This window comes from Nicrophorus vespilloides, unplaced genomic scaffold, assembly GCF_001412225.1.
Source record: "Nicrophorus vespilloides isolate i.1.1-1 unplaced genomic scaffold, Nicve_v1.0, whole genome shotgun sequence".
Taxonomy (NCBI): Eukaryota; Metazoa; Arthropoda; class Insecta; order Coleoptera; family Silphidae; genus Nicrophorus; species Nicrophorus vespilloides.
This window is the reverse complement of record NW_017099987.1, coordinates 86514-103234: the sequence shown is the minus strand read 5'-3', so window position 1 is coordinate 103234 and position 16721 is coordinate 86514. Positions and strand designations below refer to the sequence as shown.

Sequence of the window (16721 nt, the reverse complement as noted above, 5' to 3'; positions counted from 1 at the left end):
TCGAGCGTTCCTCAACTCATTGTTGCTGGAAATATGTAACAAGTAGCAACAGTTAATTTTTCAATTAGATTTCACACTATCATTGTATTGTGATAAATATATAAAGAAGAGAGTTTATGAAATATAAAAATATATATAGCTAGTAACTAATTACAGTGAAACCCCGCTTAACGCTACTCCGGTTAACGCTGTTTTAGAATTACGCGGTACAATTGGAATCTCCGAAAACACGAACGATTTTATTGTTTTAAAGCACAGTTGATTTAATGCGACGCTTAACTCGTTTAACTTTGTTTCGTATAACACTGGAACGTAACCATCACGTAAAGCGGGGTCTTACTGTATGTTATAATATGCTATAAAAAGATATGAATTAATTTAAAAAAAAATGTTAAATTTAGTAAATGAACACATTGAAACCATAAATGAACCACTTAATCTTTATACTATAAATTTATAATAGAATTTTAAAAAATAATATGTTTCTATTTGATTCCATTTGATTGTGCAATTATAATAATTTAGAAAATGTCTCCATTTATTGATTATTTATTTTTAGTAAATGTGCACATAAACCACTTAACCTACTACAAATAATACATGCAATTTTTAAATTTTTGAACAAAATTGACTGTACTATACGAGTTAAACTTAACACAAAAATATGCGACTTAAAAATATAATATTTTTATATATTATTTTGAACATCGTGTGTAATTCGTGCACTGAAATTGAGCTGCCAGTCGTAATATATATATATACATATAGATCTGGGATGCATGTTTACAACTGATCTAATCTTTCTACCTCTTCAATTATTCCATCACGTTCGCTTCACAAGCTATCCTTGTTTTGATAAACTGCATAGCTTAGTAGTGCTTATTTGCAGCATTTTAAGCGACATGTACATAACATATTTTTCATTTTTATATATAACATTTATAATAATATTCACAAATCTAATTATTTCTTACATATATTTGTAAGTTTTACAATAAAAATTTTTTTTTTTCTTTTACGCTAAAAATGCGGGGAAAAGTAAAATAGGGAACTTCAAGGGAAGTTATGACTTGGAAGATAGAATTGTGCGAAGAAGATGATGTTGAATTGTTTAGATTGAAATTTAAGAGACAACTTACGGAATAAGTAAGAGATATCTATATATTATAATATTCATTTTCAGATATATTCAATCTTGAAAGTACTGTCATGTCCCGGGATTGAAAATCCATGAAGACCATGGATTATTTACTTGTTTTGTTGTTGTCGAAACTTATATAGTTTAATTATACAAATCAGTGTTTTCTTTTTATAGCAAAGTCAATTAATACATATCAACTAAGAGTTCTTCTCTTCAGTTAATATTAGGAATGGTGTACTTCCCTCGATCCAACAACTAATCCTAAATTTTATAATACAAAAATCTAAAGTAAACAGACATGATCCCATAAACCCATCTTACTTATGTAGACCTCCAGACAGTATTAGTCCAAAGCTTCCGTGCAATATTTATTCAGACCCCCCAAATAGTGTTAGCCTAGGGTCCCCAGACAGTACTAGTCCAGTGCCCCAAAAGTTAACAGTCTTCTTCTGAGCCCATTGCCCAATAATTTATGTGTATTTTTTTTTCAAATTTTATACAATGAAACACTTTATACCATTGTTTATTCATAGTGTGGATTAGAATGTTCGTAAAAGAAACTATATTATGAGCTACTTTTATATTAGTTTTCATCTGTTTAAATGAGCAAATGAATTGGAATGCGTATTATATTAAATTGTAGACATAAAAAGGTATGGTCGAATAAACGTGACAGAAGACGCCTCGTGGGAGAGCTGATATCGGAAGTAGGCATCAATTAAACGTCAAAATACTATTCAGTCGGACAATTCAGATAGAACAATTGTTGATCGCGTGACTGCCTGAGCCAGTTTCAATTCCGCCGGGCTCTTGCATAAAACAATAATTTGGTGGAGGTATGAAACTTGTACCGTACATCGGACACATGAAACCGAATCGAAACCACACGTCCAGATACGAATCTATATGTATTATATAGAATGCGTTGGCGATGTGTGATACTACTATCGATTGAATCTGAAGTGTGTTTGTATTCGAAATGGAAGTGGGGCATAGGGAATCAGGGACGGTTGGTAGTAATGCACAGAGGATTAATTTCGACCTGGTGCTAATTAACTTGCATTGATTTTGGACCCTCTGCAAGGTTTCTTCCAGGAAATCTCTCTAATAGAGAGGACATCGCTGCGAATTATCTAATTAACTAATGTTGCCAACAATAATGATCTCACGTATTACACACTACATTGTCATATGAGTAATACACTGTATATCCATATTCTAATTAATTGTATGATCAATACTCCACGATTTAATTTAATTTAACAAAAATTGTAATTAATAATCAGTACCTTGTACAATGTAACACTTAATACGTAATTTGTACAAGTATTTCAGTAGTAATCTATGAAAGTCATTTGGACTACGCATATTGTATATACACAACGTGATACTTGACAAGTAAGTTGTATAACATCTTGAGAAAAAAGCTATGGTATTCATATGGACTACTTATAGACTACTTATCAAACCATACGGACTACACGTAGTGCATACATAAAAATGACATTAAGAAATTAACTTGTACAAGTGTATTGTATTTACATAGATCAACACTTGACAAACAACTTATACATCTATCATATACTCAAAACATATTATTACCTGAAATATCGCATCTTCAACATAGAAATCGTTAAGAGATCTTGCCTCGACAAATAAAACCCATCACTCTTCATATAGCAAGAAATGGAGATACTACGTACGTGACTGAAGACGTTTATCCTAGTTTTTTTTGTATATACTTGAATATTTTGAAAATGATTTGCGGCGTTTCTGAACGTAACATGTCTGGTACGTGACAAATAGAGTTTACTCCATAAAACGCGCATCTTTACGATTAGCGCCATGTGCAGGTACTGAATATTTTATTTCCTCAAATTAATTAATTTCAAAATTGCATGTCCACTTACCATTATTATGTCATATATAACAGTATAAATATATAATGAGTGTCCCACAATTAACACAAGATTTGAATTTGCCGCCATTTGTGCAGTAAAGTGTTGGCAACCCTAAACAAAACAATTTGACAGCTGTGAGGTGTTTTCTATTTAATTCAAATCTTGCGTTAATTTTGGGACACCCCTTATTCACTTGTATAAAACTTGCGCAAAATTACATACTTAAAAAAATCTATTGATCGAAGTTTTTCCGTCCTAATTAAAATAATTTATTGTAATATAGCTTTGTTTTGTATTTTTATTGTATTCAATAAAGATTATTATTTGTAAAGTATATTAAGTTGCCTATCTTGATAAGAAAAAAATACATTCAAAATAGAGTAACTTTATAATTTATTGAATTTTATTATGTATTGTCAATATTACAATGGAATCTCTCAAGTTTCGACCTCAAAGCTAAGTCGATTATAAAGGAACATCATTATATATAAGTGGGTTTGAAGTTTGATCCAGCAACAAAACTCCATATATAGTTTACAGCAGAAGAATTTTAAACTTGACATAAGATCAATAAAACAAGTGAAACAACTATCAAATAACTGCATCGTAATATTCATGATAATAATTGTATAAAAACTCAGGTTCATCATTTTTTTTTACAAATAAATTTATTAAAACAGGAATATTTTAAACTACTTTTAAGATTCCTTATAAACTCTTACGAGTTATACACATTTATAAACAAAAAGTTCCAATAATTGCAACAACATTTTTTGACATTATTTCTATAAAAGGCTATACGCATCCACTTTTATACTAATTTAAAATACGTTTATTAAACAATAGATAAAATTCCTTATTAATCCTTAAGAATTATATAAATTCCTAAAGAATGAGAAAATTTCAATAATTACATGAACATTTTTTGAAATTATTTCTATAAAAAACCAGGCGCATCCACTGAAAGTAGTTAAATTTGCAAAAGTAATTGATTGATTCATGTGAATGTTTGTATCTCAAGTGTAGCCCTTATGAATAAATAAATAAATCGAAAAGCGATTAATCGATATATATATATATATTCAATTAAGTAGCATTCCGTTAGTATTACATACACAGTCTAGTCTCGATGAAGTGGCTTCCTCGTATACAAAAAAAAAGAGGTTTATATTAGTGGATTTATTGATTGGACACACGCATGTCCCAATATATATTTACATAACATATATTTATATAGGGTATTTTTTTACAACATTCTTTGGTATAGTTTTTTAATTCAATTGCTGTGAATAGTTAATAAAATTTAAAAATTTAGTAAAAAAAATAACACTTGGTAAGTTTATTCTCATTAATCCTAATTTCTAAATAATCATTCAGATTCTTATACTGGTTAGAAAATATTCGAGTGCAAATACAGTAAGACCTCGTTAAGAGCTCTAACAGTGTTATAGGAGGTCATTTTAACAAATAGCATAGTCGACATGTATTTATTTGTATTTTATTTATTTATTTGCATTATATGTAGCAAATAACACAAATATTAAGTTTATTTTTGTGATAAATGGCTCTTCTGATATTTTTGATTTTTTTGGCGATCGCACCCAAAACTCCTCTTCTTGATTTTGCACTCTTGTCAAAATTTGGATCATTCCCTACAATTTGATCAACGATTTTGATTATCGTTTCTAAACATTTTCTAAGAAAATCTGTAGCAAGTTCTATTGGTTCATCGTCTTCAGAATCACTATTTCCGTGTTCTTCAATTCCTTGTTCTGTCAAGTTCTTGAAGATTGTCGTTGCTAAGACCCTCACCAGAAAGTAACTCTTTAATATCCTGCTCATCTACATCTCAAACAAGCATAGATTCTTGGGAAGCATAGCGCTACGTGTTCGGGAATAATCGTATTATATACGAATCAATGAAATGCCGCGATAATTTGAATCCGATATTTTTTTTTAATATTTCCAGCAAACCGCGTTATAGCAAATCAACGTTAATCGAAGCAGCTCTAATCGAGGCCTTGCTGTATAGCAGTAAAGTGAAAACGTATTACAGATCGATCGATTTAATATTCGTGTGAAATTTTAACTCATGTCAGTTAAATCCATTCCAAATATTCAATCATTTTTTTTGTTTCAACTTTTAAATTTCACCACGCCTCGCATTATCGTACAAGGATAAGGTTTAGTCAGCTGTGTAAATCGATCAATTCCGCTTCAACTCCATACCTACCTAATTCATTCAATTAACGGTATTTCATATAGCGTTTTCTATTTTAACGTTGACGCCGGCATCACCCACCAGTGGGTCATGATGTATATATAAAAGTTTAGTCGCTATGCACGCCACTGATTTTGACTGAGTACAACATCAAATATATTACGTCAATACTTTACAAAAATGTATAAGAAAAGTTTCCCCGTTTAAAGTTTGTAATTGACGGTAAGTATTTGACGTTTTACTCAGTCCATAGGCGTACACAAAAAATTTTCTCACAGCTGGCAAACCGATTTGCGCCGTCGTTAACGTGTTATTATTCTTAAACAGAAAGAAAATTATTTTATTAATTTCTATAGTGTTTTTTGTTGTCATTATAATATTTTTTATAATTTATTTAAACATTTTTCACTGGTTGGAACAAATGTCTAGCGACTTAGGTCTTTCTGCCCTTTAATCTAATTTTTATAAATGTCAAATTGACATTGACATTTGTTAATAAAAATATGTATAGTTGTTTTGACACTTGTCAATAAAATGTCGTGTCAGGTATTTAATCTGAAAATCAAGTATTCTGAATAATATATTAAAATTCTAATTATTATTCGAAGAGCATTCAAGAGCGCTCTAATTGAATATGCATTTATAAGCAATTCAGTTTTCGTGCATCAACAGCAAAAAAGACATAATTAAAAAAAACAAAAGTTATATAGCGAGTAAAGAATATCATTTTTAGCAATATCCAATAAAAAAGTAATGTATTACATATTACATAAATTAGATGAAAAATATGTTTTAAATGAATACAATCTACTTTGTTCAAAAGAAATAACATAACGTAGTAAAAAGAATCGTGATATTTAATCTGCAAATACAATGAGAAAAACTCATAGTACATTTCATCCCTTTTATTTTAAACCAAACGACTCCAAAGGAAATATTATTTTAATTTGCAGCTCTCTATGCTACGCATTTTAGACGTACCATTTTTTTAATAAGCAGTCTGCTTCTGGCTAATATAGTTTTAATTAAAATCAGAGGGTCGAACCGAAATTAATACCGTTCCGGTTTACGGTTACATTCCAGGTAAATGTTTATCGTTCCAGATTCGGTTTTGGTTCGGTTAAAAATTTCGGTTCAGTTCCGGTTGAAATTAGAATTTAAAATTATAAAATTGAAAATAGAAAAGAAATAAAAATTAATTAGTGACTAGTTAAACACATGCACTTTGTAATGTTTTTTAAGTCATGTTTACAGTAATATCCTTTTTAGTCACGTTCATTTGAGTTTGTTCTAATGTTAGTTGCACAAGATTTGTACTTGTCCTTTCTTCTTCAAATTTTCTCGTTTCAGTCGGTGGGGATTGAGGTTTTATTTATACAGATTATTAAGCGTTCCCACGGAATTTATTTATTTGAAAAAAGTATTCGGAGTATTCAAACAGACTTCATTCTTCATGTCTCTTATAAATTGTTTGTTTATATACTCTATTTACAATAGATCAACCAACACAATTGAGCAATTTTTCGTTCCGGTTACAGATACGGTTAATTTCGGTTTACGATTTTCGGTTAGGTTCCGGTTCGACTCTCTTATTAAAATATATTAGTTTCAAACAAAACCTTGATATATTCACTTGTTTAATTTATGATACATTAAGGAGCTTTATTTATATTTGAAAAAAAAATGTATATAATATTTTTGTCTATATCATTTTCATTTAATATTTAATTTCTTATTATTTAATTACTCGTTCAGAATGTAAAACGAGTTTGAAAACTGTATTGTATTATGTGTTATGTGAATTGAAGTTAATATTAAAAGTTTTCTGAAAAGAAAATCGATAGTTTTTGCTTACACGGGTTGGAATTGTAAAAGTTTCGAAAAAGTGCATTTGATTTCTTCTATAAAACTTTAGACTATTCTTAACTTGTTTTTATTGAGTCGGTGTGGATGACCTATTGATCCATTGTCTCCTCATGGAAGCTACACAAAGAAAGACAGTGCATAGACAAGAAATATATAATTTTAGCGTAATAAAGACAAATCTTAAAAAAAATAGTTATAACTCAAATATTTCAATTATACTGTTACTAACAAAATCGTATTTTTTCAATTGAAATGTGTCATAAAAGAAGCATTACCACTTTGCTTTGAGATAACTTTTAAATTGAGTAATACAAATATATTTATTTACTGACAATAGTTAATACAGTTTAATTAGTTTTGACTGCCAAATGGAAACTGATATAATTACAAATAAGACAAAAAATGACAAAACAATATAGTAATAGTTAATAAAGGGTGTCTCAAAATTAACGCAAGATTTGAATTTGCCGCCATTTGTGCAGTAAAGTGTTGGCAAACCCAAAAAAACAAATTCAAATCTTGCGTTAATTTTGGGACACCCTTTATAAATACTTGCATTTGTAAATAATAAATCCATAATGTATAATAAAACAATGTAAAGGAAAATTTATTCTCATCACAAAATAAAAAAAAGCATTGTTAAAAGCAGCTCAATGTCTAAATAAGCTGCACTAGTTGAATGTTCCAGGCTTAATGAATAGCCCAGAGACTCATTAAAAGCGGAATTAGTGCGCAGTATATTTCTATAGAAAAAAATTAATATAAAATATATCAATACACAAGTATGTCTATGAGGATTATATTAAATTTCTGCAATTAATAATGTTTAAATGTGCAGACTTGAAAATTAAACAATAAAAGTGATGAATGAATGAATGAAAATAATATAAACTAAAAGTCAATGCTACATCAATATAAAGTATTACTTTGAAGAATTGCAAATATAATTCAGTAGTAAATAAACAAGAACTCTAGTGTACTACATAGTTAATTCGGTAATGCTCAAAATCTTCCAATTTCTACACTAAAAAGGAACAATTCATACACCCTATGGATGTATGATGTATGATACACCCTATGGATGTAGATATTGGATTTAAATACTAATTTCTAAAGATGAAATATAAATTCTTATATGAAAATTTGTACGAAACTGTTGAAAGTGCTTTTAAGGAAAATGGTAAAATGCTCCCACAGAAACGTATTCATATATTTGAATGTAATCGCTTAAACGCCGACGATATTTACGTCAGGACACGATTTGGCCCTTACATTACGATCGATACGATATGGCAGCAATAAAGCCTTCCCAACAACAAGTGGCCCACTTGTGCGGAGGAATCCCATTGAGCGCGGATGGGAATAAAACAACAATAAACAAAACGTGAAGCCTTACACACGTTGCCACCTTTTTCACTTAACAAAATTAATGTATTTTTTTTATTACTCCTTCCTCCCACCGCAAGAAAAAAATGGGAAAAATATGAGTGAACTGGTGACAGATGAAAGTGTTGAGTGTTGAATTTACTTGATGCAAACAAATATGGAGGAGCGTCTCTTAAAGCAAACCATCGACATTCCGCCGTTGATAATAACTTCGGCAAATTCGAGTCCGGAGATGAACAAGCGGCAGTTCGACGTGGCGACGCCGTCCCCTCAGGCATCTCCGACGATCCAGACTCGTGCTCGCGGCCTGCAGACATCCCCTATTGGAAACAGAGCCGCCGATTACATGACGCTCGATCTAAAAAACTCTCTGAACACGCGCAGATGTAGCGAACGGAAGGCCAGTTTCGAGCAGCACAGCCAGAAGAGAAACATAGGTCTTGTATTTGCAGCACAATGTTAAACTAATAACAAAGAAACAAACAATCAATCAATCAATCAATCGGAGTGAGCCTCGTATATATGAAAGTATACACGTAACTATGTTTTATTCTGCGCCACTAGTTTTTAGGCCGTAACCATAGTGATTAGTTGCATTTTGTACTTAATTACTACAGGTATCCTTGGTATAAAGCAGTAGTTACTTTATTAGAAAACCTCATGTAGTGCGAAACTGTGTTATGTGGTATTAAGACTCAATGTTTAATTAAGAATTACATGTTTTTTTTGTAAAATCATCTTAGATAATTTCAGATTTCGTTATATAGTATACAACTTAGTTATTACAGTAAAATAAAGTATAACTTGTAACAAAGATTTTACAAAAATCAATTATATTTTATTACTTTTTATCGCTTTTATTTCAAACAAAATTTATTATTAAAAAACTTTAAAATCCGTATTAATTGAAAATGCACCGTGCTATTGGGAACATTCATCCGATCGTGTTGTAATAGTATCGTGTTATATGAGGGATACCTGTATATATTGAAGCCTACGAAAACTAGAGCAATGGCAGAAAACATAGAAGGCTTGATGCGAACGGTGGCATTTGTTCTCGGAATGGATGTCACTCTTTTGACATTGACAGTTTGCAATGGCTCCTAACCTTTGACATTTCTTCCATATTTGTTTGCATCCGGATATGATGCGAATGCGTAGGTGGTTCATTAAAATACGATATCGGTCGTAATGAGTCGGCAACGAATTTAATTAATACGGCCACGAAATGGTCGAGTGTGAGGATCAAAGGGACAGGCTATAACGATTCAAGGAAGAGCGTGGTGAAGATCGAGCCTTGCAACGGAATTCCTATCACGATGCAGAACAGCAAAGAGTACGAGAGTCTGCGAAGCCCGAAGCAGCCGGGTGCCGACAAGAAATCCAACATCGGAAATGTACCAGAAAATTTATTTTTATTTTAGCATCCATTTCTCATCTCGTTTTTGATGATTACTAATTGTTGTTGTTGTTGTTTTTTTATTCTTCGCAGGTTTTGAATTTGGGTGCCGATGTGTTACCGGAGTACAAGCTTCAGAATCCCAGGATCCACGACTGGACGATCCTGCATTACTCGCCGTTCAAGGCGGTATGGGATTGGATCATTCTGATCCTGGTGATGTACACGGCCATCTTCACGCCGTACGTCGCCGCTTTCCTCCTCAACGAACCGGACTCCAGGTCCAAATCGAAGAAGTACGGCGACGATCCGATCGTCATCATAGATTTAATAGGTACGACCGATCTCGCCGACGGCAAACAGATTATCTATAAGCGTGCATCTTTGACTTTTCAGTGGACGTGACTTTTATAGTTGATATACTTATAAATTTCCGCACCACTTATGTGAGCGGAAATGACGAGGTCGTCTCGCATCCAGCCAGGATTGCAGTGCACTACTTGAAAGGCTGGTTCCTCATCGATCTAGTCGCCGCGATACCTTTCGATCTTTTGTTGTACAACAGCGACACCGACGAGGTAAGATATCCTCACACCATACTTCACCGCAACCACCATCCATCGATATACATATAACACGCCAATATATATATATATATAAATATTACATGATTAGTTGTAGCTAAAAGCGGATCTTGGAGTCTCCACAACTGTTACACTGACATTTAACAAACGTCAAATTACATGAAATTACGTCTAAATCAAAATCAAAACACATATACAGTGAATACTCGAACCTCGAACACAATCAGTTCCAAGTGACAGTTCGACATTTAAATTGTTCGAATTGCAAGTAAAACTTCCCGCATAAGTTCCTCTTTCAAAGATCAAAATGGCCAATGTCAATTGTTTATTTCAATAGATTCAACATTTGTTCTAATTTCAAAACCGGATTTTTTATCTATATTCTTGTTTCGTTCGTATTTCGAGAATTCATTGTACCAACCTTTATTTTTAAATACGATACGATACGAAAAAAGCATCCAGGATCCGCACAACACGAAACTAAATAAATTTGCGAATGATTTAATGGATGTCTTAATTGTTGTTTAGATGTTTTGTTTTTTTTTAGACTAATCTCATTTACTTCCCTTACATATTATTTTCTTAGATTCTCCTCCCTCTATTTTCCTTTATTTTTAGTGTATCGATAACATAAAAAAAATAACTAAAAACATATAGTACACGAACATAAGCTAACTCTCGGTTAGATTCGCGTTCTACACCTGTTTTTTCTTCTTATATTTTACTTGATTTGACCATTATCATCTGAATATTTACTTCATACTACTTTAGTTTTGTTTTCTTCGATTTCATCCTTATCTCGTGTCTTACGTTTGTTTCGTTCTCTCGTTTTATTATTTATTTTTGTTTATCCTGTATTTTATGAAAGTGTTTTCTTTTTACATTTCCTTTTCTCTAGTTGGGCTTGGACAAAGACGAGGTAGATGATAGTTTGTTTTATACTCGCAAATTGAATTAAGTAATTAAAAAAAAATAAGATATTTCTAGACGAATATTATATTTCGCGAAAACCACAAAGACGAACGAAAAATATTAATAATATTTTAAATTTAAAAAATACACACACGTATGTTATTTTGCAATTTGTTTTTTTCTAATGTTCCCAACACTCACTTTCGAATTATTACAATAATGAACGTAGATGCAGGAAAGGCGTTACAACAACGGCCTTTTTTTTGTTATCGATTGTCTTGTTTTGTTAGTCTAAAAAAGTAGTCACGATTTCGCATTACGATATGAAATCTGAGAAATAACTGATATAATATTCGTCTGTGCGACTTGAAATATATTTAATTACTTACTTTTTTTTTTCGTTAATTAATTGAAACGAAAGAGATTCGCCCACAATTCGTTTTCTTTTCTTGTTCTCTTTGATTTTTCTCTTTTTTTGGCTCACGCTTTACGAACTTTTTCTTGGTTCTTTTGTGTTTCTTCTCTTTTTTCTTCTTCCTTATTTAATATGATTAATATAATTAATTATTATATGTATACTTTGATATATACGTATACATGTTAGACTCGATATTCGAATTCGGGTAATACCCATACGTTTGACAGAACAACTTAACCTAAATACATGCGTCAAATCAAACACATTTCTAATCTCCTATCCAATATCTCAGTGTAACCTAACTCAACATAACTCTTATCCTAATACAAAACTATCCTAACCTCTAACCAAACTTTATTTAATATAAACTAATTTAACTTAACCCTTCAAAACATATCATACGATAGAATTGTATGATAGGTTTTGAAGGGTTACGTAAACTTAACCTATTGTAATATTATCCTAGCTGGAATTAACTACCATTACCCAATTTTGACTTAACTTTTTGAGGACATGCCTAATCAGGCATTATTATAATTTTCTAGAGAATTTGATTGATATGTCAAGGGATGAATTTTGATAGTTGTTGGGTCTAGAAATTTGCCCTTCAGAGAGTTAAACTAAATTCCCACAATCCGGATTAACCTAACCTAATCTACATTGATGTTATATTTTGACTGGTTAATGAAAAGTTCAGTATTCAATAATAAATTCGCATATCGAGTACAACGTATAAATTTGGCTTTAGCTAAGCAACTAAACTAAAATGAAACTAAATTGTACATAAAGTATAGGTGCTTGCATGTTGGCGTTATTTGTTTTTTCATTTTTTTTGTTTTGTATTCTTATTTATCCTTATAGTTTGGTAAAAAAAAATTGGGGCGTAAATAATATTCCCCTCGTTCTTTTGCAGACGACCACTTTAATAGGGTTACTAAAAACAGCCCGTCTGCTTCGTTTAGTCCGTGTAGCCAGGAAAATAGACAGATACAGCGAGTATGGTGCGGCCGTACTGTTATTACTTATGGCCACATTTGCTCTTATAGCTCATTGGTTAGCATGTATATGGTGAGTAGGCGGAGTTTAGCGGAGTGCGCATGTGTAGTTCGCTTAGGGCGACATTTCCTATCGGATGAGCTGACCTTTGCTTTTGCGATGACCGCCCTTCTAGGTACGCCATCGGAAATGCGGAACGTCCTCTGATGAACTTCGGGTGGCTTCACATCTTGGCGAACGACACCCAGCAATATTACATGCCGAACGACACCGGAGGACCATCGATACGAAGCCGATACGTGACTGCCCTCTATTTCACCTTCACCTCACTGACGAGCGTCGGATTTGGCAACGTGGCACCGAACACGGACGCCGAGAAAATATTCACGATATGCGTCATGCTCGTTGGATGTAAGCAATTTTTGTCATCATTTCAACGATGATGATGAAATTAATCAATCTGTTTCAGCCCTTATGTACGCCAGTATATTTGGAAACGTTTCCGCCATCATCCAAAGATTGTACTCGGGGACGGCAAGGTACCATACTCAGATGCTGAGGGTTCGAGAATTCATCCGGTTCCACCAGATTCCCAATCCCTTGCGTCAAAGATTAGAAGAGTACTTCCAACACGCATGGACTTATACGAACGGAATTGATATGAATAGTGTTTTGAAAGGATTCCCTGAGTGCCTACAGGCGGATATATGCCTGCATTTAAATAGAAACTTATTGCAGAATTGTTCTGTCTTCGATGGAGCGAGTCCTGGCTGTCTTCGGTAACAAAACAAAAAATACATACATAAACAAAACTTCAACAATAATATCATATTACCTTCTTGCAGTGCGTTGACATTGAAGTTTAAAACAACGCACGCGCCACCTGGAGACACCCTGGTGCATCGAGGGGATGTACTGAATTCGCTATATTTCATTTCACGAGGATCCATCGAAATACTTCGAGACGACATCGTGATGGCGATCCTCGGAAAGTTCGATATATTTGGTGAGAATCCATGCGCCCACGCAACGCTAGGCAAATCTAAATGCAATGTACGAGCCCTCACCTACTGCGATTTACACAAGATCCATCGCGATGACCTTCTCGACGTCCTTGAATTATACCCAGAGTTCTATTCTCAGTTCATGAACAACCTAGAGATCACATTTGATTTACGCGACGTGAGTTCAACTCCAAAAATTAACCATCCCATCATCTTAATCGACGCGTCTCTTTTTATGCAACAGAACGATCAAGCTGGAGTCGTTCCGAAAACGCATTACTACGGACGCGTGCAATCGCAGGAACGAGAAAGCCGCTACTTCAGGACAACGCATTCCCGTTCGAACGGCCACTCGAGTCGCGGGAATTCCGTAAACGGAAGGCAGGAGTCTCAGTGCAGCGAAGAGTCTGAATCCGGTAATGATCATTAGGCGATTTGCTATTTAGTCAATTCCCCTAATTGGATTTAAATTCAAGGTCATGGAATCTTAGAATTTTCTACAGAAAAAGCCGGTCAGGATGTAACGCCCGTAAACCTGGAGTACGGCGACGAGAAGCGCAGATCAACTACGTTAAACTCGATCACCGGTAAGTTAACATTCCTGTATTGGCAAGAGTCCAAATACGAAAGCACACATTTAGCGCGAGCTTTTTTTCTTTTCGAAATTAACCAACAACACCAAAACAAAAAAGAAAGAAAAACAACAAATTTAATATACCTAAAAACGATATAATTAAAGCACCCTCTAAACTCGAAGGTAATAACAAATAATTTTGCTATGTTTTATTGATACATTTTGTTTGCCTTTGGATATATATTATTTGCGCTGCGGAAACTCAACGTGTTTTGTTCCTCGTCGAACTATGAATGCAATCGTTTAATTTCCAATGCGCTTCGTACATTATTTGATTTTGAAATATCTTAGATCACCCTAAATAAAGTTGTACTTTAATGCACTTTGCGAGAGAAAGAAGAGAGGAGGAGGAGGATATGACAAGTTTTTTTTAAGTTGATATATTGATAATAGCTAGAACGAAAAGAAATTATTTTTTTTAATATTATTATTACTTCCCCCCCCCTTATTTGATTCGTTTTTGTAAAGAGAAGGAACTGAATGTGTTTAGGCATGCTTTCACAACTCAAACGAAGTATCCCAGATTTAAGGTTACATAAAACCACCCACCAGCCTCTGATAGGTAAGTTATGAACTGAATTTAATACACACAATACACACGTAAAGTAAATCTCTGATCTCTGATCCAAGTAGAATTAAACCAATTGCCGAGGGTTAGAGCTTTGTCATTTCAGGTTGATTGACACTGCTAGGATCGTATTATGCACATGTCTCGCAGCTCTAGTAGTTCATTTTATATATTTTATGAGATTCTTTTTTCTGTCCGCAAACTTAGTTGTTTAAATAATATTGATATTGATGGAATAGCGAAATAGATTGTTTGCTTGATTGTTTTGGAATAAATGCGAATAGCGAGGTGCATGCTCTCCATAATACATTTTAATGCGAAAAGCGGCGACTGAAGGGGGCGGCCTTAAAAAAAGAATTAACGTAAATATACCAACGACAAATTAAGAATACTCTAGCTAATATACGATTAATTAGATTAACAATTAATGTATTAAAATTGATGTTGTCAATGTTTTTTTTTTATTGTTGTTATTCAGTGTTGGGGGAGCATAATTAACTGAATGTGATTTGCTTTTTGTTTTGAAGCACATTCGACGCCGCCCTCCACTCATAGGATCCGAACCATTCGTCGCCAGTCGTCAGTGGGGGCGTATCACGACAACGCAGCGGCCCCGCCCTCCGCCCATCAGCAGCAGCAGAACCAAGCCCCTCTGTCTAGTAGTACCAGCTACTACACGAACAGCCCTAGTCCACCGCATCAGCAGCAGGGCGAAGAGTACCTGCAGCAGCAGCAGCAACCTCAATCAGAGTCAGAGGAGTCGCAGCAGCAGCAGCTGTCGCATCAGTGCAACTCCGGCCCCCAATGTTTGACACATTCCAATCAATCCCATTCTGATATTATAGTTTTAAGTAGGAACCAATATGAAATTATGAACGGCCGCTTGGAACAGTTGTCGCGTCAAGTTGAAAGGCTCGAGCAGACGCTGACCTCGGATGTGCGACTCATACTCAGCATGCTTCAGGGGGGAGGAGCCGGCGCTACGAAATCGACCAAGGAGGTAACGCCCATCCGCACACACTTCTCACACGTTAACTCCTCCCATACAGATTTAAATATTTTAAATTAAAGCACAGGCAAAGTTCACTAATTGTTAACCACTGGTCTTCACTTTTCACGGCGTCTTTTCTTTATAATAGGAAAAATAGTGATAATCCAATTTTCAAAAGTGAGTTTTTGGGATTTGTCTCGATGTCCTAAAATGTATTTACATGGTGTACTTCAGCGGTTTGCAAACTGGGAGACGCAAAAAAATTACAAGAAATATAATTGTCGTTTATTTTTTTTTAAGTGAAATTCTAATTTTAAAAGTGCTAATTTAATTTGAGTAGAAATGGCGTGTATTTTTGAAAATGTGGGAATTGCCCAACAGTTGTTAAGTTCTATTGCTTATTTTCAGATTCCGGATTACGAGAACGTATCGATAGATCCGAATCGGACGAGGTTCATATTCCAGAGGTCCGTGAGCGAACCAAAGCCCATCTCCTCGAAAACGACACAACATTCCCAGCAAACAATGCACAGGTTCGCCTCGTTCAACAGGGCGTTCGATTTCGATAAACCCTCTGACCCGTGGACCGAAGAAACGGCCTTCAAAGAGAGCGAAACCTTCAAAAGCACGAACGGAGACGAAGAAAAGACAGCCCCGATCGCGAAATTGGAATCCCTCGACGAATTGGATCTGGTAAAGA

At 33.9% G+C, this 16721-nt stretch overlaps 1 protein-coding gene across 9 annotated transcripts in view; it reads left to right on the top strand.

Annotated features, from left to right (window-relative positions):
* The window catches only part of LOC108566546 (potassium voltage-gated channel subfamily H member 6-like), a 124254-nt gene that overhangs the window by 106527 nt on the left and 1006 nt on the right, over window positions 1-16721 (top strand). For 2 of the 9 annotated variants that reach the window (XM_017926481.1, XM_017926476.1), the window contains 12 exons: window positions 10008-10248; window positions 10311-10492; window positions 11397-11417; window positions 12742-12896; window positions 13000-13235; window positions 13294-13603; window positions 13670-14006; window positions 14073-14244; window positions 14305-14415; window positions 14953-15024; window positions 15558-16030; window positions 16430-16714. In XM_017926481.1, the coding sequence (XP_017781970.1) occupies window positions 10008-10248; window positions 10311-10492; window positions 11397-11417; window positions 12742-12896; window positions 13000-13235; window positions 13294-13603; window positions 13670-14006; window positions 14073-14244; window positions 14305-14415; window positions 14953-15024; window positions 15558-16030; window positions 16430-16714 (2595 nt within the window). Of the gene's footprint in view, window positions 1-8257; window positions 8953-9676; window positions 9913-10007; window positions 10249-10310; window positions 10493-11396; window positions 11418-12741; window positions 12897-12999; window positions 13236-13293; window positions 13604-13669; window positions 14007-14072; window positions 14245-14304; window positions 14416-14952; window positions 15025-15557; window positions 16031-16429; window positions 16715-16721 lie in introns of those variants that run through there. The other 7 variants (XM_017926482.1, XM_017926483.1, XM_017926484.1 and 4 more) reach the window with 7 other exon arrangements.